The 23386-nt window shown below is 53.3% G+C and overlaps 14 protein-coding genes and 1 non-coding gene across 15 annotated transcripts; 10 read left to right on the top strand and 5 right to left on the bottom strand.

The window, feature by feature from the left end:
- Window positions 1-21: 21 nt before the first annotated feature.
- Window positions 22-1008, bottom strand: ASR1 (ubiquitin-protein ligase ASR1; the record flags this gene model as incomplete). Its single annotated transcript, NM_208404.1, has 1 exon — window positions 22-1008. One exon carries the CDS (start codon window positions 1006-1008, stop codon window positions 22-24), a length of 987 nt encoding a protein of 328 aa, NP_983051.1.
- A 106-nt stretch (window positions 1009-1114) lies between these two features.
- RDS3 (U2 snRNP complex subunit RDS3) lies at window positions 1115-1438 on the top strand (the record flags this gene model as incomplete). The annotated part of the gene is made up of 1 exon (NM_208403.1): window positions 1115-1438. The coding sequence occupies one exon, from the start codon at window positions 1115-1117 to the stop codon at window positions 1436-1438; it is 324 nt and encodes a 107-aa protein (NP_983050.1).
- Window positions 1439-1526: 88 nt separating this feature from the next.
- Window positions 1527-4202, bottom strand: SYT1 (Arf family guanine nucleotide exchange factor SYT1; the record flags this gene model as incomplete). The annotated part of the gene is made up of 1 exon (NM_208402.2): window positions 1527-4202. One exon carries the CDS (start codon window positions 4200-4202, stop codon window positions 1527-1529), a length of 2676 nt encoding a protein of 891 aa, NP_983049.2.
- Window positions 4203-4676: 474 nt separating this feature from the next.
- AGOS_t0037 lies at window positions 4677-4750 on the bottom strand. Its single transcript has one exon. It is a non-coding gene; the product is annotated as a tRNA-Val (tRNA).
- A 484-nt stretch (window positions 4751-5234) lies between these two features.
- Window positions 5235-7718, top strand: ERB1 (ribosome biogenesis protein ERB1; the record flags this gene model as incomplete). The annotated part of the gene is made up of 1 exon (NM_208401.2): window positions 5235-7718. One exon carries the CDS (start codon window positions 5235-5237, stop codon window positions 7716-7718), a length of 2484 nt encoding a protein of 827 aa, NP_983048.2.
- A 68-nt stretch (window positions 7719-7786) lies between these two features.
- Window positions 7787-8509, bottom strand: CSM3 (Csm3p; the record flags this gene model as incomplete). The annotated part of the gene is made up of 1 exon (NM_208400.2): window positions 7787-8509. The coding sequence occupies one exon, from the start codon at window positions 8507-8509 to the stop codon at window positions 7787-7789; it is 723 nt and encodes a 240-aa protein (NP_983047.1).
- Window positions 8510-9114: 605 nt separating this feature from the next.
- On the top strand, window positions 9115-9336 carry AGOS_ABR099WA (uncharacterized protein; the record flags this gene model as incomplete). The annotated part of the gene is made up of 1 exon (NM_208399.1): window positions 9115-9336. One exon carries the CDS (start codon window positions 9115-9117, stop codon window positions 9334-9336), a length of 222 nt encoding a protein of 73 aa, NP_983046.1.
- Window positions 9337-9564: 228 nt separating this feature from the next.
- NUP116 (FG-nucleoporin NUP116) lies at window positions 9565-12924 on the top strand (the record flags this gene model as incomplete). Its single annotated transcript, NM_208398.2, has 1 exon — window positions 9565-12924. One exon carries the CDS (start codon window positions 9565-9567, stop codon window positions 12922-12924), a length of 3360 nt encoding a protein of 1119 aa, NP_983045.2.
- Window positions 12925-13309: 385 nt separating this feature from the next.
- On the top strand, window positions 13310-13930 carry AGOS_ABR098C (MADS-box domain-containing protein; the record flags this gene model as incomplete). The annotated part of the gene is made up of 1 exon (NM_208397.2): window positions 13310-13930. One exon carries the CDS (start codon window positions 13310-13312, stop codon window positions 13928-13930), a length of 621 nt encoding a protein of 206 aa, NP_983044.2.
- Window positions 13931-14552: 622 nt separating this feature from the next.
- IOC4 (Ioc4p) lies at window positions 14553-15962 on the top strand (the record flags this gene model as incomplete). Its single annotated transcript, NM_208396.2, has 1 exon — window positions 14553-15962. The coding sequence occupies one exon, from the start codon at window positions 14553-14555 to the stop codon at window positions 15960-15962; it is 1410 nt and encodes a 469-aa protein (NP_983043.2).
- Window positions 15963-16279: 317 nt separating this feature from the next.
- On the top strand, window positions 16280-16735 carry YNK1 (nucleoside diphosphate kinase; the record flags this gene model as incomplete). The annotated part of the gene is made up of 1 exon (NM_208395.2): window positions 16280-16735. The coding sequence occupies one exon, from the start codon at window positions 16280-16282 to the stop codon at window positions 16733-16735; it is 456 nt and encodes a 151-aa protein (NP_983042.2).
- Window positions 16736-17480: 745 nt separating this feature from the next.
- AGOS_ABR095C (ABR095Cp) lies at window positions 17481-18047 on the top strand (the record flags this gene model as incomplete). The annotated part of the gene is made up of 1 exon (NM_208394.2): window positions 17481-18047. One exon carries the CDS (start codon window positions 17481-17483, stop codon window positions 18045-18047), a length of 567 nt encoding a protein of 188 aa, NP_983041.2.
- A 16-nt stretch (window positions 18048-18063) lies between these two features.
- Window positions 18064-19143, bottom strand: ARA2 (D-arabinose 1-dehydrogenase (NAD(P)(+)) ARA2; the record flags this gene model as incomplete). Its single annotated transcript, NM_208393.2, has 1 exon — window positions 18064-19143. The coding sequence occupies one exon, from the start codon at window positions 19141-19143 to the stop codon at window positions 18064-18066; it is 1080 nt and encodes a 359-aa protein (NP_983040.1).
- Window positions 19144-19421: 278 nt separating this feature from the next.
- SUB1 (chromatin-binding transcription coactivator SUB1) lies at window positions 19422-20066 on the top strand (the record flags this gene model as incomplete). Its single annotated transcript, NM_208392.2, has 1 exon — window positions 19422-20066. One exon carries the CDS (start codon window positions 19422-19424, stop codon window positions 20064-20066), a length of 645 nt encoding a protein of 214 aa, NP_983039.2.
- Window positions 20067-20331: 265 nt separating this feature from the next.
- MNR2 (putative Mg(2+) transporter MNR2) lies at window positions 20332-23337 on the top strand (the record flags this gene model as incomplete). The annotated part of the gene is made up of 1 exon (NM_208391.2): window positions 20332-23337. One exon carries the CDS (start codon window positions 20332-20334, stop codon window positions 23335-23337), a length of 3006 nt encoding a protein of 1001 aa, NP_983038.2.
- Window positions 23338-23386: the final 49 nt, after the last annotated feature.

Below are 23386 nucleotides of genomic sequence, written 5' to 3'. Positions count from 1 at the left end.
TGGCCAGCCACCAAGTCCCGCTTATGAAGACAACTTTTCCATCTCATCCAGTATTAATGTTTTTGCTATGCCATCGTAATCGAGATCCACCGCAGGATACACCCCTCTCGACAGCGCATATAGAGTCTGGGACACTTTCTTATTGATAAATGTGTACTGCGCTTTCGTGACTTTGGCGCAGTGGTAGTAGTGGTCAAGTATTCGTCGTACATGTGCCTGAATCTTACATTTATCTTGATATTCCAGTTGCTTTCGCTGGCGATTCTGTTCCAGCAGATGCCACGAGTGCTCAATATCGTTAATGTCATGCTGGCTGGCGTGCTGATCCTCAATCCCGTGGACCAACACCCCGCTACGCTCGTATATCAACTCGGTTAGAATGCTTCTGTTGTTTCTAACCCTGCCTCGATGCACACCCCGATCCTGCAAGGATAACACCCTACGGGCCCCGGAGATATACAGAGGAACAAGCTGTTCATAGCAGAAGATACAGTGGCTCCATCCCTGCTCCCGTTCTGCATTTACTTCAACTAACAGCTGTCCGAGGCATGAATGATGATACATGTGGTGACATCTGTTACAACAGGTATCAATATCTCCGTTCATCTCTCCACATATCCCGCATTGGACAAGAGTCAGCTGCGCTCTCTGTTCTGCTAAACCCTCCTCATTAACTTCATCGTCCTGCGTTGAGTGATCTTGAAGGGTTATAGCCAATAGTTGAGAGCCAATCTCGTCCAGCAGCCCGTAGAAGTCCAGCAGTTGGCCGACTGACAGGTCGATCTTCACCTCATGATCAGTATCTACCAGTACGCTCGCCTCCGTCCGACAAACGGGACAACTTCTATTCCCACTGTGAAGATGGAACCACTTCCGTATACACGCTAAATGATATTCATGCCCACAAGGCATTAGCCTTCCGACCCCAGAGGGCATTGATTCCCAACATATGGAACACTCATCCTGAGGACAGCCCATTGCTATGTGACTGGAAATGTGTTTTAGCATTTTAAAATCTGACAAAGTCGGCTGCTTTGCGATTTAAGAAATATTCATCGCTTAGCGATTACACATCTGACATACCCAGCACGAGGTAGGGAACCAAATAACAGTAATGTCACGCCATCAGTTCGACTTGGTGATGTGCATGAAGCTCCCCGGTACAAGCATCGGGCGTCTCTGTGAGCGATGTGACGGCAAGTGCCCGAGCTGCGATTCGAACGTCCGTCCTTTGTCAAAAGTACGAATATGCGATCAGTGCTCCTTTGGAGGACAGGGTAAGAAATGTATACTCTGCGGTAGTATCGGAGTTAGCGATGCCTACTACTGCTGGGAGTGCTGTAAACTCGAGAAGGACCGGGATGGCTGTCCACGAATATTAAATGTGGGAAGCAATAAAACGGATCGGCACTTCGACAGGAAGCTAACGGAGCGGTAAGGCGTTACTATTCACAAGTTCATAAAGGTTAGTGTATAGAAGTTAAACACTGGAGTGGATGCTATTTGCAAGACTATTGTAGGAACTTCTATTTATGCCAACTGGATATTCGGGCACACTCATGGCCCTTGATATGGGACTCTTTGAACAAAAAGCTGTCTTCTATGGAAGTTTGGTCATCTGGCACCGGCGCCTCCTGGCTCACTTTCATGATACTGCGGAGTATCTCTAGGTATGCCTGTTTGCGGGCTATTTCGTACGTGAGCCAATCCATCCTTGTCAGATTTTGCTCCACGTATTTTAGCAGTTGCGACCTACATCTTCCGGTAATTGGCGCCAGTGTCTGACAGCATTCTAGTATTTTAACAACAGTATCCAGCTTGGATCTCATTTCCTGCAAGGAGCTATTGAGCTTTTCCCACTTTTCATGTAGGCTCCATTTCTGTATCGGGCCGACGCTATTTGGTATCGATGGGATAATGATGTAGCAGTTTGAAATCGCTGCTACCATATTAATTGCTTCAAGCCACATTTGTCTTTCAGAGCTCGAAGCGCAGTGGAATCTATACTCCTGTCCATTCCGATGCACATGCAGGATCTCATCCTCGTGCGCTACGGAAGGTTTATGTGCTCCTGGGAATGCAGTGGCGTACAAGCCATTACAGTCCAGTACCTTTACAACATGCGATGTCGGCGGGAAGGGGATAACTATATTCGTAGTATTCGTAACTTCATCGGTTTCGACGGATGAATCTAGCTGGTAGTTTCCATCGAAAATAAACAATGCAAACGTGGTTAAGATAAAGTGATGCATTTTCCAAGTCGTTTTTCCTACAAGAGGAAATTTCTTAACCATCATATCCTCTAGTTTGCCTATCTGGATTATCTTCATATAACGATATTCGCTGTCGGCATAGAATAAATTAGTGTCTGCTGCACCTAATGGGATATCAACAAAGTTCCTCAACATCTCTTTTGACGCCTTGAGGTAGCCACCTTTTACCTCTGTAAACGTTGCAAGGTTTTTATGACTCAACTGCAAAACTCCGGGCATGCTAGGTACCGGCGGTATTGTATATCCGTGCTTTTCCATGTCAGCTGCCAAAGTAGCGCTTGATACTGAATCATTCACAATGTGATAATATATGTCTATATCGTCAGTCAGCATGTGTTTTACGCTAGAAGCGGAGGAGACGTGGTTGTTCAGAAATGAAATAGAATTGGACTTACCTTTTGCTTGAACCCATAACTCTGTCCGGAAGAGAAGATAGCGGCTTTTTATAATAGCCATAGGCGAAAAGTTGCAGCATAGCTCACTACATAAAGCTGCTGACTGCGAGTCTTCATCGTCCATTGTCATGAAGGGTGGCAACAGAACATGTGGAAATTCACGAACCGTAATGGCATCGTAGAGGTAATCTGCAATTTCTTTTGGAATATGCTTTTGATCATCATGCAATAGTTTTATAAATTCGACCTTGGTCATCTTGTTTTTGTTGTTGGAATTAAAATGATCGGTATGCAACATTAGAAGGGAGAACGCCATCCGGCTGATATCGTCACAGCCTCCCCATAGAGAATCATGCTTATTTTGGTTGTAGTATGCTGTTGCAAAGCAAGAAATCATACGCTCAATCTGTTGGGATTCCTTGGGTAGTGACAATAAAAGAAGAAGCTTTCTAAGCGACACATCTAAAGGTTCACCAAAAAAGTCAAACTCGGTAGAGATGTAGCGTTCTAGACACTTTTGCTTGAATTCATTACCATCTTCAGCTAGTATTGCCGCAACATATCTACCATACACCGAAAGTGACCCGATGTACTCGTCTTCACTCAATGAGGAATCCGCCGCTGGTGGAGGAGACATATTATCAAGGTATATTAGTACCGGCAATGGTTTTGGGATGGGAGTGGACGACTTCACAGACACAAAGTTAGTGAGAACATTAACTATGGAGCCATTGCGTTTGGTCCTCACAGAACCGCTATGGTTGACGTTGTTAAACGTTCCCACACTGGAAGACGAAAGGGAATCCCGTGGGGTAGAGATCACGTGTGGTGATATTGTATGACCAGTTCCGGTACCAGCTGGAGAAGAGGTGACTGTAGTGGATGTGGAACTGTTAGATCTGAGTCTGTTCAGGTGAAAGAGGGACTTCGAAGTCATTGAGCAGTCGAAGGAATCCATTGTTCTGCTCCGACGCCGAACTTGCATGGGCGCATCAACTGAAAGCAGGGAGTTATCCAGGGAGCTATCCCGCATAGTGCATGTACTTGGAATGTGCCTGGCGTTGTGTTTCATCGTTAGATAGTCATTATCCGAGTTATTTCTTTTCAGGAGAGCTCGTTTCCTCAGGGCGATTTCCCCGCCCATATCTCGAGATAAGACATGCTGCTGATTAAGTTTCACACCTGCAGTTGCCTCTCTTCCATGAGATCCAGGCGTGACATTAATTGTCGGCACATCCGAACCGCCCTGCCTTTTTGCGTTGGCAACCATGCTGAGCCACGAGGATGTGAAGATCTTCTTCGTCGATCGCGGAATGACGGTGGGGCCCAGTAGCTTCTTCTCAGGCCCGCCAATTCGCAGCGATAGAGTCGGTAGACTGCTCACGCAACTTCGTAGCTTCCTCAGCCGGCGTTTGGTAGCGGTGTTGTCCTCGTCAAGTCTGGGGCTACTGCAGCAGCTTTCCGAACTCTCTCTCTCAGATACACCGTCCTCTTGCGCGGGAAGAATTTTTGCTCGAAGTGCAAGAGTATCCATATCTTCTTCTTTAATAGAGTTCAAGTCATTGAACGCCACCGGGGACTCAGCCATGGTTTCTGCGTTACAATGCGCATATGTGGATGAAGGGTCGACGTAAATTGCTGCTTCTCCTTGGCACATCTCTGGCCGCACCTTCTTCTTCAAGGGGAGGGTATTCCTTAGAATCTCAGTGAAAGAGTTGGTCATGATGTCCTCTGCCCTTGGCTAATGTACCTAGACTCTAAATTTGCGTGAACCTTCTGTTACCGTTCGATGCAACCTTTTGATAAGCCACAAAATGCCCACGGCCTCCTGTAGTGCTGTTCCACGAGCCCCGGTTAGGGAACGCTAGTAATATTGGTGATGCCAAGATACTTCCTAGATAAGCTGGAAGTATGATGGGTAAAAGAGAGGGGTGACATACCCCCCTTCCAGCTTCGGCTTCGAACTACATTGTTTGTGCTCTGAAAAAGTTGACAGTATAGCAAAAAATGATTCCGCCCAGGATCGAACTGGGGACGTTCTGCGTGTTAAGCAGATGCCATAACCGACTAGACCACGGAACCACCTTCCAGACAATGAGCGGTATTTAGGATACACAGAATCAAATGTGGCACGTGACTGGCCAGGCTTGGCATTGATCTTAGTTGCACCTTTCACAGTGATTCATTAGTCCACCAGCCTCAATTGGGCCCCATGCTGCGGCACGTGTTGTAACACGAGATATAAGCCCCCGTACGACCTCTAATGGCTGCAGTCATTGGAAGCATAGTTCATAAGCGCCTTGTATCTATCTACAGCTTCAAGCGACCTTTTCAAGGAGCAGCATGATGCACCGGACAATTGAGCCAAATAGTGGAGTCCGCATGCATACGCGTGGGCCTGAGTTGGGTGCGCGCGTACACTTGAAGGAGCAGATGGACATTATTCGTAACTATGTGTCTGCGCGAATTTCTTTTTTTGAAAATTTTTCTGAATAACTAGATGCGATGAGCTTATACCATAGAACAATGATATATGTGCCAGTAGGAATTAGTAGACCTACCAAGGATGGTTCACAGTAAGAAGGATAAATCTGTGATGAAACACAGTGATATCAAGAAACGGGGGGCAGCCGTGCTTGAGGAGGAAGATGTTCTGCAACAAGACGAACAACTGCTCGTCGATGGCGCTACGATTGACTGTGACAGTGATGACGATGAGGAATTCCAGTCTGCAGAAGAAGAGGTTCTGAGCTCTGGCTCTGAATCCAGCAGCAAAGAAGGGAGCACACCAGGAAGTCCTGTGGAGGGGTCTGACGAGGAGGCGGAGGACGAGGATGCAGATGAGGAAGAGGACGAGGATGCGGAATTTAACCGTTTGTTGGCCGCTGAGGAAGGAGATTCTGAGGGCGAATATGGATCCGAGGATTTCTCGGACGATAATGACACGCGCCCGCTCAGAGAAAAGCTATCCAGCATGCAGCTGAAAATGATACCGGACGGCGAGAGTGCCTCCGTGAAGACTCGGTACTCTGACGGTACGCCCCGCATAATAAAACCAGAAATTACTCCTGTGTACGACAGCGATGACACCGATGTTGAGACGGCCAATACCATTGGTAACATTCCATTGTCGGCATATGATGAAATGCCCCACATCGGCTACGACATCAACGGTAAGAGGATCATGAGACCAGCGAAGGGATCTGCACTGGATGCGTTGCTGGACACTATCGAGCTTCCAGAAGGGTGGACTGGTTTGCTAGACCAAAATACCGGCTCTTCGTTGAACCTAACGCCAGAAGAGCTAGATCTGATCTCCAAGATACAGAAAAACGAGCAGGTAGACGATTCGGTGGACCCATACGAGCCATATGTCGACTGGTTTACTAGACATGAAGAAATCATGCCTGTCACGGCTATCCCAGAGCCAAAACGGAGATTTGTGCCATCCAAGCACGAGGCCAAACGGATCATGAAGATTGTAAAGGCCATCAGAGAGGGCCGCATCATTCCACCTAACAAGCTACGTGAGTTGCGCGAGCAGGAACAAGCCAACAATTTCTCCTATGACCTATGGGGTGACTCGGAGGAAACGAATGAGCATATCATGAACTTGAGAGCGCCAAAGCTTCCTCCTCCAACCAACGAGGAGTCCTACAATCCTCCAGAGGAGTATCTGCTAACCCCAGAGGAACGCGCTGAGTGGGAGAAGATGGATCCAAGTGACAGAAAGCGCAACTTCCTTCCACAAAAGTATGGTTCGTTACGTAAGGTGCCCGGGTATGGCGAATCTGTAAGAGAGCGCTTCGAGAGATCCTTGGATCTATACCTGGCGCCTCGTGTTCGCAAAAACAAATTGAATATCGACCCAGAGTCGCTAATTCCAGAGCTACCGTCGCCAAAGGACCTAAGACCATTCCCTATTCGCTGCTCGACTGTATATGCCGGCCACAAAGGCAAGATAAGAACTCTATCGATAGATCCAAGTGGGTTATGGCTTGCTACAGGCTCCGATGACGGCACTGTCAGAGTTTGGGAGATTTTGACGGGCAGGGAGGTCTACAAGGCAACTATTGTCGACATAAAAAACAACCAGGATGACCATATTGAGACTGTTGAGTGGAATCCAGACAAGACAGTTGGTCTACTAGCAGTAGCGGCTGGTGAGAATATATACTTGCTGGTTCCACCAATCTTCGGGTTCGAGGTAGAAAACAACAGCAGATTAAAGATCGAAAATGGTTATGGTTTCGACACTTTCGGTAACGTCAAAAAATCAGCTCTAAATGTGAACAGTGACGATGAGCAGGCGGAGACAGAGGCCACTGTCAAGAAACAGGTGGCTCAGTGGAACAAGCCAACTCAGAAACAGGCTGAGAATGATGTAGCGATTGTCATTACCTGTCGGAAGACTGTAAAGAAGATCTCCTGGCACCGCAAGGGAGACTACTTTGTTAGTGTTCAGCCTGAGTCCGGCCACACCTCTGTTCTGATTCACCAGCTCTCCAAGCATCTAACACAATCGCCTTTCAACAAGTCAAAGGGTATTATCATGGATGCCAAGTTCCACCCCTTCAAGCCGCAGCTCTTTGTGTGCTCCCAGAGATACATCAGAATATATGACCTCTCACAGCAGGTTTTGGTTAAAAAGCTTCTACCAGGTGCACGCTGGTTATCCACGATCGATATACATCCTAGGGGAGACAATCTGATTGCATCCTCTTTTGACAAGAGAGTCTTGTGGCATGACCTAGACTTGGCGGCTACACCGTATAAGACACTAAGATACCATGAGAAGGCTGTCAGAAGTGTTGGTTTCCATAAAAAACTCCCACTGTTCTGCTCTGCCGCAGACGACGGGACCATCCATGTCTTCCATGGCACTGTATATGACGATATGATGAAGAACCCACTTCTGGTCCCTCTGAAAAAGCTAACTGGTCATAAACTGGTGAACAGTCTGGGCGTCCTAGACACTGTTTGGCATCCTAGGGAGGCCTGGTTGTTCTCCGCCGGTGCTGATAACACTGCACGCTTGTGGACAACCTGATTGTCCGTGTATATATGTATACTATACTCTAATTCCATCCCGGTAGTCTACTGTTATACATTACTACATTACATGAACTCATCCATTTCGCGCATCAGCGCCAACTGCTCGTCGTCCTCCGATTCGTGGACATCTTCCTCCGCCGCACGTTGCATCTCTGCCAGCTGCGCCAGAAGTTCAGCCTCATCGACGCCCGCTAGCGCGGCAGGCGTCTCGGATCTCGGAACTGGATTCGCAGTCGAGCTCGCGGCAGCTGCCCTAGAAGTCGTGTACAATAGATCATCGTCCGAAAGGTCGGCGTTAGTGTTTGTGTCTTGTGCAACGGAACCCGCGGGCTGAGAGCCGCCGGCGCCGGTGTGCTCCCGCAGCGGCTGCGGCGGAGGGTCTAGTCCCTCCGCCGCTAAGCCCAGTTCCTCCCGTATCAGCTGCATGCGATACGCGCGCAGCTGCCTGTCCGTCTTGCCTAGCCTGTCGCAAAGCGCCACAAAGTCCTTGAACTTCGCTTTTGGATAGAGCTCATGAGCCCACAGCTGGTAGAACTGCAGAACATGGCAGAGATTGCCGTATGTGTCGCGGCGCTTGGATATGCGGGCATGTTTCGGCGCGTTCTTCAGCAGATACGGCAGTCCCTTCTTCGACACTAGCCTCTCGCAGTCCAGCTTTACCACTGTGCGCGTCTTCCTGACCTGGATTGCACTTGGATCTATCTCCGTGAGGGTCGCAGGGTCTGCAGGGCTGCCCCCGAGCTCTGTGCCTGCCGCTTCATCCTCAAGCGGCCCAACAGACGACATCTGACACTGCAATCGCCCCGCTTGACCGCTCCTTGGCTACCTGCTGCCCGTTTCTCGCCAATATAGCGCCCAACGCGTCGTACGATGGCCAGCACGCGGCAGCTCGGTACGTCGCAAGTGATATTCATATCACGTGATAACACACGGCCCGGTCACGTGACCAGGCCGCCCCTCTGCAATGCTGAGAACGCTTTTCTCGGGACGCTGTGACTGCCATCAACACTCGTGCTGTGGCGCCCGTGGCTACACGTGATGCTGCGCCCGCTGCCCGCTTCCTCGCGGCTGTCAGCCACGCGCAGCCCGCCGCGGCTGCCGTCCGACGTCTATGGCAGAATCGCACCATTTCTGTGGCATGCACGGGAACGGGCTTAGCAAATCTGGAGCCACTGTCAGCCATAGCGACAAAAGCTGCCATAGGTGGCACGTGACCAGAGGGTGCCGATGACTTTGTCGGGCTAACGCCACACTTGGCGCAGCAAGCACCGAGCGGTATAATCAACTATGGCGGTAGAGGCTGTTTGCGGCAGCGCCGGAGAGCCCCGCAGCGCCATATATATACGCACGCTTCCCCGTCCTCCCATGCTGCTTCTCAACGCTCGGTGAGGATGTCGCTCCCAGTCGGAAGCCCCAAACACGGCAAGGCTTGTTGCTCGCTTGAATTATGTGCTCCACACGGGGCCGATGTGCCGCGCGTGTCGCCCTACATTCCGTACCATGACGAGGACGAGGACCTGATTGTCGACTTCAGCACCGGGTCTTTGCAGGCAACGAGCTTGAAGACATGGCAGGTAATGGAGGAATTAATGGGGCGCCTGGAACGCCTGTAGCCCGCGGGTCGGTGCTGGTGTGCTCGTGTGTAGCAGCAGATAGACTAGATAGCTTAATGGATGCGTTAGTCACGTGACCGGATCTGTGACCGGGTAACGCGTACGAGAAAATTTTTCGACGCGCGCAGGTCAAGGTAAGTAAACAAGGAACACCTTTGATGGTTGTTCTTGCATACTTCGCGGTAACAACGTAAGCAGCGAAGGGATTGATCCGTAACACTCCAGCTCATGTTTGGTGCTTCCCGACCTGCATTCGGCAACACGGGAGCTCCAGCCTTCGGGCAGCAGCAGACTGGATCTTTTGGTCAACCTCAGTCAACGACCAATGCGTTTGGGCCCTCTACTGGGACCAACGCGCACTCAGGGTTTGGCGGGTTCGGCAACACGCAGCAGCAGCCTGCAGCGTCTCCATTTGGTATGTCCACGCAACCACAACCTGCGAGTGGGCCCTTTGGCCAAGGAACATCCTCGGTATCGAACCCTCCTTCCCTGTTCAGCGGTAACGCCAGCGGTGTTGCGGCGTCAGGTGGGACTGGAATCAAGCCTTTCACGGCATACACGGAAAAGGACGCCACCACCGGTGGAACAAATGTTTTTCAGTCGATAACGTGCATGCCGGAGTACAAGAGTTTCTCCTTTGAAGAGTTGAGATTCCAGGACTACCAGGCGAACAACAAAGTTGGTCAGGCGGGGGGCGGTGTTGGCGGGGGTGTTTCTTCAGCCTTTGGGGCGCCATCCGGTACTTCGCCCTTCGGTACTAACAGTCAAGGCACCTTTGGTGTAGGTACGACAAACGCAGCGTCTACAGGAGGACTCTTCGGTCAGAATAACGCCAATACAAACAATTCACCATTTGGCCAGACTTCTACGAGCAATGCCTTTGGGCAGCCTGCCAACTCGCCTTTTGGCCAGTCAAATACCACTAATGCATTTGGTCAGAACACTGGCATGTCCACCAACTCACCATTCGGCCAAGGCAATGCTGCAGCCAACTCTCCTTTTGGAATGAACAAGACCTCCACGACCAGCACTGGTGGGCTATTTGGACAGCAAAATACCACTGGTGGGTTCGGGCAAGCTGGCGCAACTGGCACTGGACTTTTTGGACAGAGCGCCGGCACGAACACTTCGACCCCATTTGGCCAGTCGAATACCTTCAACCAGGCTGGAACCACTTCTGCTGGTGGTTTGTTCGGTCAGAACACGAACAGACAGCAGTCGGGGAACCTTTTTGGCTCCACGAATCAGCAAAATGGCAGCATGTTCGGTCAGAATAACCAGACCACCACCGGCGGTCTTTTTGGCTCCAACCCAACGAACACATTTGGTCAAAACACTGCATCTGGTAACCTATTTAATAAGCCTGCCACAACAGGAGGTGGCCTTTTTGGGCAGAATACCACTCAGCCAAGCGGTGGTGGCCTGTTTGGGCAGAATAACACAACTAATGCATTTGGGCAGTCCAATCCGTCTTCTGGCGGTCTTTTTGGGCAGAACAATCAATCTATGCCACAAGGCGGAATGTTAGGTCAAGGCACGCAGCAGCAGAACGGCTTCATAGGTCAGTCGAACCAACAGCAGCAAGGTGGTCTTTTTGGCCAAAATATGCAACAGTCTCAGCAGCAAGGCGGCTTATTTGGCCAAAACAGCGCGAACAATACATTTAGACAGAATAACAACACTGGTGGGTTGTTTGGAAACAAGCCTGCTGCTGCAGGTGGTCTCTTTGGCCAAAATACTACGGGGAGTACTTTCGGTCAATCGAACAATTCTGGGGGACTATTTGGCCAAACAAATAACCAACAGCAGGGGAATGTGTTTGGTACTAATAACCAGCAGCAGGGTGGTTTGTTTGGGCAGAACAATAACCAGCAGGGTACCGGACTCTTTGGCCAGAACTCTAACCCACAGCAGGGTAATGGCATTCTAGGGCAAAATAACCAACAACAATCTGGTGGGCTGTTCGGTCAAAATTCGAACCCACAAAACAACCAGCAGGGTGGGCTTTTTGGGTCGAAACCCGCCAATACCACTGGAGGTGGCCTGTTCGGCAACAATTCATCAACCACAGGTAACGGGCTTTTCGGCGCAAATAACCAACAACAAACACAGCAGGCCGGTGGACTATTTGGTAACAACAATGGCCAGTCCACCACCGGCAGTGGTGGATTATTTGGCAATAAGTCTGCCGGTGCATCTGCAGGTGGTGGACTATTCGGCAATAACACTACCCAAACGGGCTCAACCGGCGGCGGCCTTTTCGGTAATAATACGTCGACCGGCAACACAAATGGGACTGGGGGCGGTCTCTTTGGATCAAAGCCTGCTGACGCGTCTTCGGTAACTGGGGGTGCATCTGGGGGTCTCTTTGCACCTAAGCCAGCCGGCGCGGCTAGCGGCGGTCTCTTTGCATCTAAGCCGGCGGCTACTACGACGGGCGGGCTCTTCGGATCGAAACCTGCCGGGAGCGCTACTGGCGGGCTCTTTGGAAACAACAGCTCTACTTCCAATAACACAGGCATCGGTGCGCTGCAACAATCCGGCATTAATGGTGCAGCTGTGGGCGCAGCGCAGCAATCGAACCCTTACGGAACAAACGAGCTCTTCTCTAGGGTCATCCTTCCGAACTCTCTCACGCAGCCTTCGAAGCCCAGTGCCACCAAGCTGAACGCGGACAACAAGAAACGTGCGTCATTGACTAGTGCTTACCGTCTGGCGCCAAAGCCTCTTTTCACCGCCAAGTCGAAGCCCGCGACGGCCATGCCCGGCACATTGCACAGGAAAGCGTCGCTCTCCACGTCGCAGGAGTCGCTCCGCGAGAAAATACCGCCGTCTACCGGCTCGACGGTGTTCAGCAGCGAGACCGACGAGATTATCCTTGCCTCCTGCCACAAGCTTTTCAACCCCGACAAGAAGTCGTTCAAGAACCTCGTGCTCAACCGCAAGAAGATGGAGGATGCAGGCGCGGGCTACGAGGAGTCAGAACCGAAGCGCATCACCTTCGCGCCCGCCGACCGCGAGCCCTCGCCCGCCGAGCCCGCCCCTGCCCCCGCCCCACCAAAGGACAGCCTGTCCGCCGAGCCCGCCCCTGCCCCCGCCGAACAGCCATCGCCTGCGCCCGGACTCCTGGGCGACGACATCGGCTTCGGCGACGACGGCTACTACATCGCACCAGCCCTAGACTCTCTCGCGGCCATGTCCCTGCTTCAGCTACGCCGTGTCTCCGGCCTTGTCGTGGGCCACCACCTCCACGGCCGCATCGAGTTCCTTGCCCCCGTCGACCTGTCCAACATCCCACTCCCTGCCATCTGCGGCAACCTTGTCCGCTTCACAGAGAAGGTCTGCGAGGTCAGCTACGTCGGCTCTGAACCCCCCGCCCCGGGCGAGCAGCTCAATGTCCGCGCCCGCATCTCTCTCCACAATACCTTCCCCACTGACAAGGCTTCGCGCCTCCCAATCAAGGACCCCAAGCATCCCATCCTCAAGCGCCACATAGAGAAGCTCAAGAAGATCGAGCACACCCGTTTCGAGGCCTACGACGTCAAGACGGGCACCTACACCTTCATCGTAGACACGCCGGTCGCCTAATCTCACGTGCTTGTCACGTGCGCCACACCCTTACCACGTGACTCGCCCCAACACCGCGTCTCGTGCGGGGCGACTCTTCTCCCCGACAAAAAGAAAAAAATTTCCTGTTGGAGCAATGAGCGTGGATGTTTTAACTTGTTTTGTACTCCTTTAACTTGTTTTAGATAGTGATCTTTTCGAACAACCACAGCTGTAGTGAGTTGAAGATCAATTAGCGAATCGAGGAATAGCCGAGAGCACCCTGCGGTGGTACGTTTTGATATAGAGATTAGCTGATACCAGAAAAAATAGGCGCAAGTTAGTGTTGTGTGTAGCTGCCCGATCGTGCTATCAAGTGTTTTCAAGAGAGGAAAGAGAAAAGATTCGAGAACAGAACAGCAGCAAGATGTCGGACGCCGAGAAAGCCGAACAGCCCCAACAGAAGGAGCGGAGAAAGATTGAGATCAAATTCATCCAGGATAAGACGCGGCGCCACATTACATTTTCGAAGCGTAAGCATGGGATCATGAAGAAGGCTTACGAACTGTCGGTGTTGACAGGGACACAGGTGCTGCTGCTGGTGGTTTCGGAAACGGGCCTTGTGTACACGTTCACGACGCCGAAGTTCCAGCCGATCGTCACGCAGCCCGAGGGCAAAAACCTGATCCAGGCATGCTTGAACGCGCCAGAGGAGGAAGAGGAAGACGAGGACGAGGACGAGGACGAGGTCAAGGACGAGGATAAGCCCGATGTCTCTGTGGGGGGCGTTGCTGGTCCAAACGCCGTGCAGGACGTGCCGGGCAACCCCGGCCCGGTGGACGTGGGGGTTCCGGCCGACCACGTTGCCGCGGCGCACTCTGTGGCGGCCGCGACCGCCCACCACCACGCCGTCGCCGCGCACCACCACCAGCTCTCGCCGCAGCAGCAGCAGAACTTCAACAATCCGGCCGCCTACCTAAACGCAGAGCAGGCGGCTGTATACCAGCAGTATTTCAACGGAGTCAACTCCCAGCAGGGCCAGTACTGAGTCTGTTCATCCACACATGGGATCGATGTTATGCTTAACCCCTCTTCCCCCACTGACTTTCCTCCCTCTTCTTCCTTTATTATACTGCTATTCTTACTACTGATAATACATGGGAATCGTTTTTGACTTCTTAGCAAACGCTCGTTCTCGTTCCCACCCGTGCTGGCGAAGACCCCTCATTAGTCATCCCGTCTACTCTTACCCATTGTCATGCTTTATCTTTTATACTATAATATACTCTATTACGGGCGCTAGCCCTTCTCTATTAACTCCGGGATAGTCGCTGCACTCTGCAGCTGCGTGATCGGGACCTACCCATGTATGTACTCACGACTGTTCCCTGCAGTGGCGAGCTTCTTGCGTTCTGCTCTGCACGCTGCCTACGTTTCACCAAATCTTGGGATCGCACATGTTAGGCGACGTTAAAATGGCATCACCAAAATCTGTGCCGGAGCTACCAACCTCTTGTGTAATGGTGATAGTGACATAGTACATGTTACAGTCCTCCAGTCAGAAACGGACAACATAGAGGACTAGCCGTCAGCTATTGGAGAATTTGTTGTACCCAGTAACGTGGCCGTTTTCTCTGCTTCTTTGGTGTGTGTGACCTATTGCTGAATCGATGCCGACACACCTGTACCAGCCCACAGATATAGTGCTTGCGAAAGTCAAAGGCTATCCTTCGTGGCCTGCGATGATCATTCCGCAAGAGATCATACCGCCCAACGTCATAAAGCTGCACAGGCGCAGTCAGCGGCAACAAGAAGAGGCTGACGACGAGGGCAATGAGGACGAAAACGAAGATGAGTCGAAGTACATCATCTATTCGGACCTACTGAAGTTCCGCAAGTTCGAACGGGTGCAATCGTCATACTGCCTGAAGTTTCTATGCGACGACACCTATACGTGGGTTAAAGCTCAAGACATCACGCTGCTGAGCACAGAACGTTGCAGAGAATGGCTGGATCGGTCCGGCAGCGGAAAGCGACAGCACAAGAATAAGAAGCTGATCCAGGCGTACGAGATGGCGTCTAAGGGCAGCGGGGAAATCGACGTGTGGGAATTCGTGGAGTACGGTAGTGCTGGCAGGCCGGAGGAAGACGAAGAAGAGTATGTAGACGAGTCACCGGCGGGAGACGACGACGACGCGGAGGAGCTGCAGGAGTTCGGTGAGGACGAGATGCTAGACGACGACGACGACGACGACGACGACGACGACGAGATGGAGGACCGGCAGAAGCGGAAAACTAGGTCCGCTGTGCGCCCCACGAGAAGCAGCAAGCGTCAAAGGGCAGCAAGAGAGAAGGTGCAACAAGAGAGGCCGTTGCGTAGAACGAGGTCGACACGTGCCCGAGCAGAACCGGCGCCAGACTCCGACGACTTTGATGAAGAGATGGACGAGGAGAGCGAAGAGGTAGATATTCCGAGTAGATCGAGCACGCGCAGGCACACGCGCAGAACGTCCCCCGCAGACAAAAAACAGATATCAAATGGTAAGAAAGCCGCAGCAGAACCAGAAAGGTATCGGTATGAGGATGACGAGGACTGGCAGCTCGTAGGCAAGGGTCCCCAGGACCTAACCGTTCATTCGTCTAACCCCTTGGTGAACAGGCTGTCGCAGAAGAAAAACCTTGAACTCCATAATGAGCTCAAGCTGGACCTTCAGGACAAGCTCTTAATGACCAACAAGCTCTTGATGGAAGCCATCTTAAACTCACATGCGACCCAGGAAGAATTCGAAGTCATTCTTGATGAGCTGGACATTGCACTTGGAATGAAAGGGACCCATAATGAACTCATAACGGTTTTCCTCGGCAATAATGAGCTCCTGGCTAACTTCCGCGCTCTCTTCAACCTCAAGCAACCAGCGTTGAAGGAATTTGGCCTCTGGGACAAATTCATGGGCATTTTTAGCGACATCTACGGATTTGCGTACGTCCCAGAGCAAAAACCGTGGACTCTACACATAGATGCAGACGCGGACACTGCATCCGAAACAGTCCCAGATGGCATTACTGATGATAAGCCCTAGTGAAACCTACTCACCTGTACACTACGCCATTACATACAAATCTACTACTGTTTTATAGACAAAATGCCGTTCGCTTCCCATATCCCCCCACTAAACTCCATTGTGCCACAACCGTAAATACCGTGGTCCCAGTCAACTTATTCAAGTTAGCCCTGAGCAATTGCGGCTATGGCTCCGATGACACGCTGCAGAGCCAACAACCCATACACCCAATGTGATGTCCAGATCTGCCAGGCGTCCATTCAAAAGATCAACGTATTTCCCCACCTCTTCCGTCTGTATCCACTTCGCCAACGTCGCAAATCGCCACAGTAAACATGTCCGACGAGAGAACTTTCATTGCTATTAAGCCAGATGGTGTCCAGAGAGGTCTAATCTCTCAAATCCTTTCTCGCTTCGAGAGCCGTGGCTACAAGCTTGTCGGCATCAAGCTTGTCACCCCAACCGAGAACTTGTTGAAGCAGCACTACGCTGAGCATGTGGAGAAGCCTTTCTTCCCAAAGATGTTGGCTTACATGACCTCTGGTCCAATTTTGGCCACCGTCTGGGAGGGTAAGGACGTTGTCAAGCAGGGCCGTGTCATCTTGGGCGCAACGAACCCATTGAACTCCGCCCCAGGCACTATCAGAGGCGACTTTGCTCTTGACATGGGCAGAAACGTCTGCCACGGTTCCGACTCTGTCGAATCCGCCCAGAGAGAAATCGACCTATGGTTCAAGAAGGAGGAGCTAGTCGACTGGAAGCTAAACCAGCTATCCTGGATCTACGAGTAGATGCCAGCTTCGTCTCTAAATAAGTATACTTTTTGTACTTTTCAATAGCACACTTTGTCCGTTGTCATTGTTGCCTTCCGGGGAAATCGGGTGATCCGACAAAAGTCAAATCCGCCTCAGGTGGCACCACCGCTGTCAGGAGCGATGACAAGGACCGAAAATCACGCTATCATTTAGAGGTCAGCAACCGCGAAAGCACTGGACTGAACACAAATTGCATGCCACATGAGGATGCTGTAATCCGGATGGCATATATATAGAGCTCTTGTGGCCTTTCGAAACAGCTTGTGTCCTAGCTCTCATCCAACAACAAACAACCACAGATAATATGAACCCAACATTCGTCAGAGCATTCCAGAGAACCGCCGTCAGAAGGGCTGCACTCGAGCATACTGGTGCGCCTACTCCAATACCCTACGGGAGATGGCTGGGCGTCGCCGGTGTTGTTGCGGGGTTGTTGGGCTGCAGCGCCGCCACCGTCAAATGGGCCTACGGAACTTCGCGCATTGAGAGAATTTTCCGCCAAGAGCGTGCTAGGGGAGGCGTGCATTAGGCCGAGCCCCTGCCTTTATAATGATTTATGCTAAAATAATATTCAGTTTGTAGAATTAACGGATGCGCGCTTTGACCGTGTTTAAATCCTGCCAAGGGCGGAATCTAAAACCTGATACCCCCTCGGGCAGAAAAAGCGGCGACTCCCGATGCTACAAGTCTTCAACTGCCACACACACAAACCGCCTGAAAGATGTCCATGTACCTTACGTTACTGTTCCTGGTCCTTATCCTGGAGATGTCGGTGCTCTTTGTGCTAGTGCTCCCGCTGCCCTTCCGCATACGCAGGCTGTTCGTGCGCTCCTATGATAAACTGCAGGAGCTCGGGCAGCTGCGTACGGTAGGGGTGATACTATATGGGCTCGTCGGTATGCTGTTCTTAGACTCGTGGTGGCGCGCGCAGCGCGCCACCCAGCGGTTTTCCGAGGGCGCCACGCAGGATCCGCTAAACACTGGGCTACAGACTTTCGCTACTAAGGCGTACAACGAGCGCAACCTCTACATCTCAGGCTTCATCCTGTACTTCAGCATTTGCATCCCCACGGTTATTAATATCCTCAAGAGCTTGATACGCCAATACGAGCTCGGCGCTGCGGCGGCGGGGGACGACACCGAGGAGGTGAAGCTGCTAAGGCAAGAGCTCAAGGGCAAACAGGCGTCGCTCACCGCTCTGCGCGCTCAGAAGAAGAACCTTGAGACCCACTTCGATAGTAGCACGGAGAGCGGCCCTCAGGACACCGCAGCCAAGAAGGCACAATAGATACTCAGCTAGCTAGTTACGTAGGAACCGCGCCTGGTCGGCGGAGAAACCGCGACCAGAGTCCAGAGGGCCAGTTCTCATTCAAGTGGTCCGCAAATATGCGTTTTTGAATGTGCTCGACTAGAGCCGTGTCCTTCTCGCTCAGCCCGCCCTGTTCTAACACCAAGTGGTAGTTCTTCAGGGCGCGCTCGAGCTCGTCCATGGTGCTCACGCCCAGCACAGTGGGGCCGCGCCCGTGCCACTCCGCAAGGCTGTAGCGCGTCGCCAGGTCCGCCAGGTCCGTGCCGTGCGCCGCGCAGTACTCGGCCGCCTCCTCGGCGCACTGTCGCAGCTCCACAGACGCGGGGTGGAATGGGCGTGGCCCGCCCGACCGCAGCAGCCTCATCCCTACGATGGACGAGTTGCCCAACACGCGAACACGTGACTGCCGGAAGAAGCGCTCCTCCTGCTCCAACAATCGCACAGACTGCAGCGTGAGCTGGCAGTACGTCAGCACCGCATCCAACGGACCCACATCCGGCCGCTCGCACGCCTGCTCGCTCACCTCCTGCAGCAGCTCCACCGGGTACCCGCTGATCCCAAAGAACCGGATCACGCCCTCGTCCTTCAGCCGCCGCAGCTCCTGAAGCGCCTCCCAGATCCCCGCCGCCTCCACAAACTCTATATCGTGCAGGTACACCAGGTCCAGGTACTCCGTGTGCAGCCGCGCGCACGACCGATGCACGCTCGCACGCACGTGCGCTGCAGAGTAGTCGAAGTCTGATGGGCCCTCGCGCCCCACCTTGGTGCAGATGAAGTATGTCTCCCGTGGGTGCTCATCTCGCACCGCCGCCAGCGCCTCCCCGTAGATCTCTTCGCTTTTCCCGTAGTACGGCGACGTGTCAATCGCGCATATCCCGGCCTCCAGCGCGCGCCGCACAAGCCCCAACGTCGGCACCTCGTAAGGATCGTCGATGTACCTCGGCGAGAGAGTCGCCCCGCCAAGGATCAGCTCGGGCAGCTCCACGATATCCAGCTCCTTCACACGTCTAACCGTAGTCCTGAGTTCCATCACGTGCTCTCGACGTCGACGTCGCTGAAAAACTGCACACCGCATATATAGTGCGATGCGTTATCGTTACTGTTCCGCAACCGCGCCGCGGCGCGGCCGTCCAGAGGATGCCCGCCGTCACCCTGCCTGACAACCGCTACCGTAGCCAGTTGCCGTGAACTGGCATTTTCTCTTTTTGGACGAGTAATTTTCATAGGTCTGCTGCTTTTTGCTGAATGGGTCTTTTCATGCTCACTTTGTAGTAGCTGTTTCACTTCCGTTCCCTATATAACTCTGGACTGCGGGCTGAACAGAGCCAGAGCGGAGCGGTACTGAGAACGCAGATGTCATTCAACAGCTTCCCGAGCAACCAGCTGTACGGTGCGCATCGGTACAGCAGCGCATACAATGCGGTAGCGGTGCCAGACAGCGGGCCCGGGGCGGGCCGGTACCGCAAGCGCAAGACACAGGAGGCGGCCGAGGACAACGTGTTCTTCGAGCTGGGGAAGAACAAGCGCGTGACGGTGCGGCAGTTCCGCAACATCAACCTGGTGGACATCCGCGAGTACTACCAGGAGTCGGCCACGGGGGAGATGAAGCCGGGCAAGAAGGGGATCTCGTTGACCGAGGAGCAGTACGACGAGCTGCTGCAGCACCGCGGGCAGATAGACGAGGCGCTGCGCAGCTTCGGGTCCGCGCGCCGCCGCAGCCCGCCGGCCGAGCCGGCGCGCGCGGAGCCGGTGCGAGAGCTGGAGCCCAACAAAAAGACACGCATCGAGCGCCGCGAGAAAGCGCGCAAGCGCGAGCGCATGCCAGCCAACCCGCGCCTGGACAACCCGCGCCTGGACAACCCGCGCCTGGACGACGCATGCCCGCCGCGGCCGGCCGCGCACGACGACGACGATCTGAACTCGAGCGACGAGGACTTTGCTCAAGCGCTGGAGTCTGAGGTCCGCCGCCGGGACGAGGACATCAGCGAGGAGGAGTGATCCCGGCCGGTCCGCAAAGAAGTCATTAATTAATAAGTCCTGCCGCTATTGCGGCGCCGGGATAGCACGTAGCCCTCAAGGACCATATATACGACCTCCGGTATGTAGAGAATTGTCACGTGATCATGCCCACGCGGAGGCGTGCGCTTTGCCCGGTAGCCAGCTTTCTTGCTCGTAGCCACACAGGTGCACATCAGCAGAAAGGGCCAATGGAGCGCCGGATGCAAGCAGGTTAACGGGGCTAACAAGCAAGAGCGGTTAAGCGATGAGTGACAAGGCTTCAGGAGAGTTGGCTGTCCCGTTGCTTCACGAGAGCACGGGACAGAACGGCAAACATGCGAAGAAGAAGAAGGGCAGACGGCGGTCGGTTTTCCAGCACAGCTCGCCGGACGATGGCTGCGACGGCGGCCCGACCGGCCCGGCTGTGTACGCGAAGGATTTCGGCAAGCCGGAGGTGTGGGGCATGCTGCATGACTCGGACGAGGATTCAACCATGGGGCGGCGCGCCTCCGGCGGTGCGGGAGCGTCGTTCATCGACCACCGGCAGTCCATGGCGGTGATGGATGCGGCGGCGTCATCGCAGAACGCAGCATCGGGCTGCATGAACTCCATCTGGCGGCGGCCGAGCACGATGCCGCGGAACAGCACGCCTGGCGCGATGAGCATGGAGGGCACTGCGCGACAGGGACGCGAAACAAGCTTCCGCGACCCGTTCGGGGCCCACAGCCAGGACGATTCGCGGCCGCGGAGGCGCCGGCACTCCTCCAAGGCATCGCTGCGCGACCCCGAGCGGGCTGCTGGTGGTCAGGACTACGGCTCCCTCTCCACTTTTCCGGACAAGCTGAGCCAGAGCCCTTTAGCGCGCGACAGGCGTGCTGACGTGGTGATCGACATGGACAAGCTGATGGAGCATGTTAAGATGAAGCGGGAACAGGAACAGCTGCGCGACCCTTTCTCGTCCGATGCACACTCGGATAGGCCCTCGGACGAGTATAACTCCCAGCCTTCTTCTCGGCGGTCGAGCGAGTCTTCCTCTCTGGACGATGTTTGTCTTCCCATAGATGAGGTGGACGAGGATGGCTATAAAGAATGGCCTGACGTAAGCGTTTTAGAAGAGTTTTCTAAAGAAGAGATCCAGCGGCTGAAGCGTGAGGCCCTCAGCGACGCTGAGGATTTTCACTTCCGGTACGAGGACGAGGACGATGACGACACCGCAGACTCGATGCAGAATAACGGAATCGCTTTTCTACATCCTATTATTACAAACATCGATATGCCGGAATTGGGTAATACTCGGGTCAACGAGACGGAACAACTGCGGAAAGGTCGGTTACGTCCTAAGAAACTGACCCCATGGCATTTGAAGCGTGGGAGTTTCGATCTTCCCGGGTTGAATGCTGCCGGTAAGCCAACCACCCGTGATTTGTCTGGGCATGGAAGAGGCGATCTTCTGGCCGGCAGAAACATCAAGTACCCGCCCCATATCATTTCAAATAACCCAGAGACATTTAGGTTCACCTACTTTCGTGAAGATCTGGACTCGACGATACATTCACCAACTATTTCCGGTCTGCTACAACCGGGTCAGAGGTTTGAGGAGCTATTCGTTGGCAGTGTCTACTCTAATAGTGGCGGCGACCGCGCAGGCTCCAACAACGCCAATGGGACTGCCGCAGTCTCACATGCACCCGGCAACATCAACCCCAATGTACACGGTGCTCCCAGTAACGCGAATCTAGCCAACCTTGGTGCACCTGCGAACAATGAGAACAGCACACAGCACGCTCCGAATCATCCCTCGGTGGCTGCGGCGGGAATGAACGCGGGGACGGGCAGCGGCACTCCCGTTGAGACCCAAGCCTCAACTCCGGTTCAGCCGGCGAGCACCGCGCAGCAATCCGGCAGCTGGGACATGCCTGACCCGCAACCGTTTTGGCTGGACGTGCTCAATCCCACCGAGGAAGAAATGAAGGTCTTGAGTAAGGCCTTCGGCATTCATCCGCTAACTACGGAGGATATCTTCCTGGGAGAAGTGCGGGAAAAAGTCGAACTCTTCAGGGACTATTATTTGGTTTGTTTTAGGTCTTTTGATATTGTCGCAGAGCGGTCAACAAGAAAAAAGAAGCGCCAGCAACAATTTCAGGAAAATGCAGGCAGCGGCGCGGAAGAGTCAAGTGCCGAAGAGGACAGCAAGGCTGGGTGGTTTTCTCGGTTCAGGAAGATGCGCAGGAGGTCTTCTGCGAAAAACGCCGCGGGAAGCAGCACCTCCAGCTACCAAAGGCGCATCAAAAAAAAGATAGAGGAAAACGAAAAGTACAAGAAAAAGTCCGGCGACCGGCGGAAGCCAAGGGACGGCGAGTTGGAGCCATTGAACGTCTACATCATTGTCTTCCGCACCGGCGTCCTAACCTTCCACTTTGCGCCCACCCCGCATCCGATCAACGTCCGCCGCAGAGCGAGACTGCTAAAAGACTACCTCAATGTGACCGCTGACTGGATCGCATATGCGCTGATTGACGATATCACGGACGCGTTCGCCCCAATGATAGAGCTCATAGAGGACGAGGTCTACGATATCGAGGACGCGATCCTCAACATGCACCATATCGACGATTCCTCTGACGACGACAGCGACGCAGAGGATTGCTCCGACGACGACGGCAGCTTCCCGTTTGACCGCCACTCCCGCAGCACCGCCTTCAGCCGCGGCAGCAAGAGCACCGGCACCTCGCGCTCGTCCTCCAGCACTGAGTCCACCATAAACGCCAACATCATGGGCTGGAAAAAAAAGGGTGACATGCTCCGGCGCATCGGCGAGTGCCGCAAACGCGTGATGAGCGTCATCCGCCTGCTGGGCTCCAAGGCTGATGTCATCAAGGGTTTCGCAAAGCGCTGCAACGAACAGTGGGAGGTCGCGCCGCGCTCGGAAATCGGCATGTATCTGGGCGACATCCAGGACCACATCATCACCATGGTTGCTTCCCTTAATCACTACGAGAAACTGCTCAGCCGCTCCCACTCCAACTACCTGGCCCAGATTAACATCGACATGACGAAGGTCAACAACGACATGAACGACGTTCTCGGTAAGATAACCATTCTGGGCGCCATAGTCATGCCTATGAATATCATCACTGGTCTCTGGGGCATGAACGTCATCGTGCCTGGCCAGCAGCAGGACTCTTTGACGTGGTTCGTCAGCATTGCGCTCTCGATGCTGATCCTTGCCTACATTGCTTACACATACATGCGCCGGAGGTTTGGGTTTTAGTCCCACACCGTTGGCCTATTTATTCCCGATGATGTTCGTAGTTGGCCCG

Source organism: Eremothecium gossypii, chromosome II, assembly GCF_000091025.4.
Source record: "Eremothecium gossypii ATCC 10895 chromosome II, complete sequence".
In the NCBI taxonomy this organism is placed as follows: domain Eukaryota; kingdom Fungi; phylum Ascomycota; class Saccharomycetes; order Saccharomycetales; family Saccharomycetaceae; genus Eremothecium; species Eremothecium gossypii.
The sequence above is the reverse complement of the archived record's forward strand: the minus strand, read 5'-3'. Positions and strand labels throughout refer to the sequence as shown.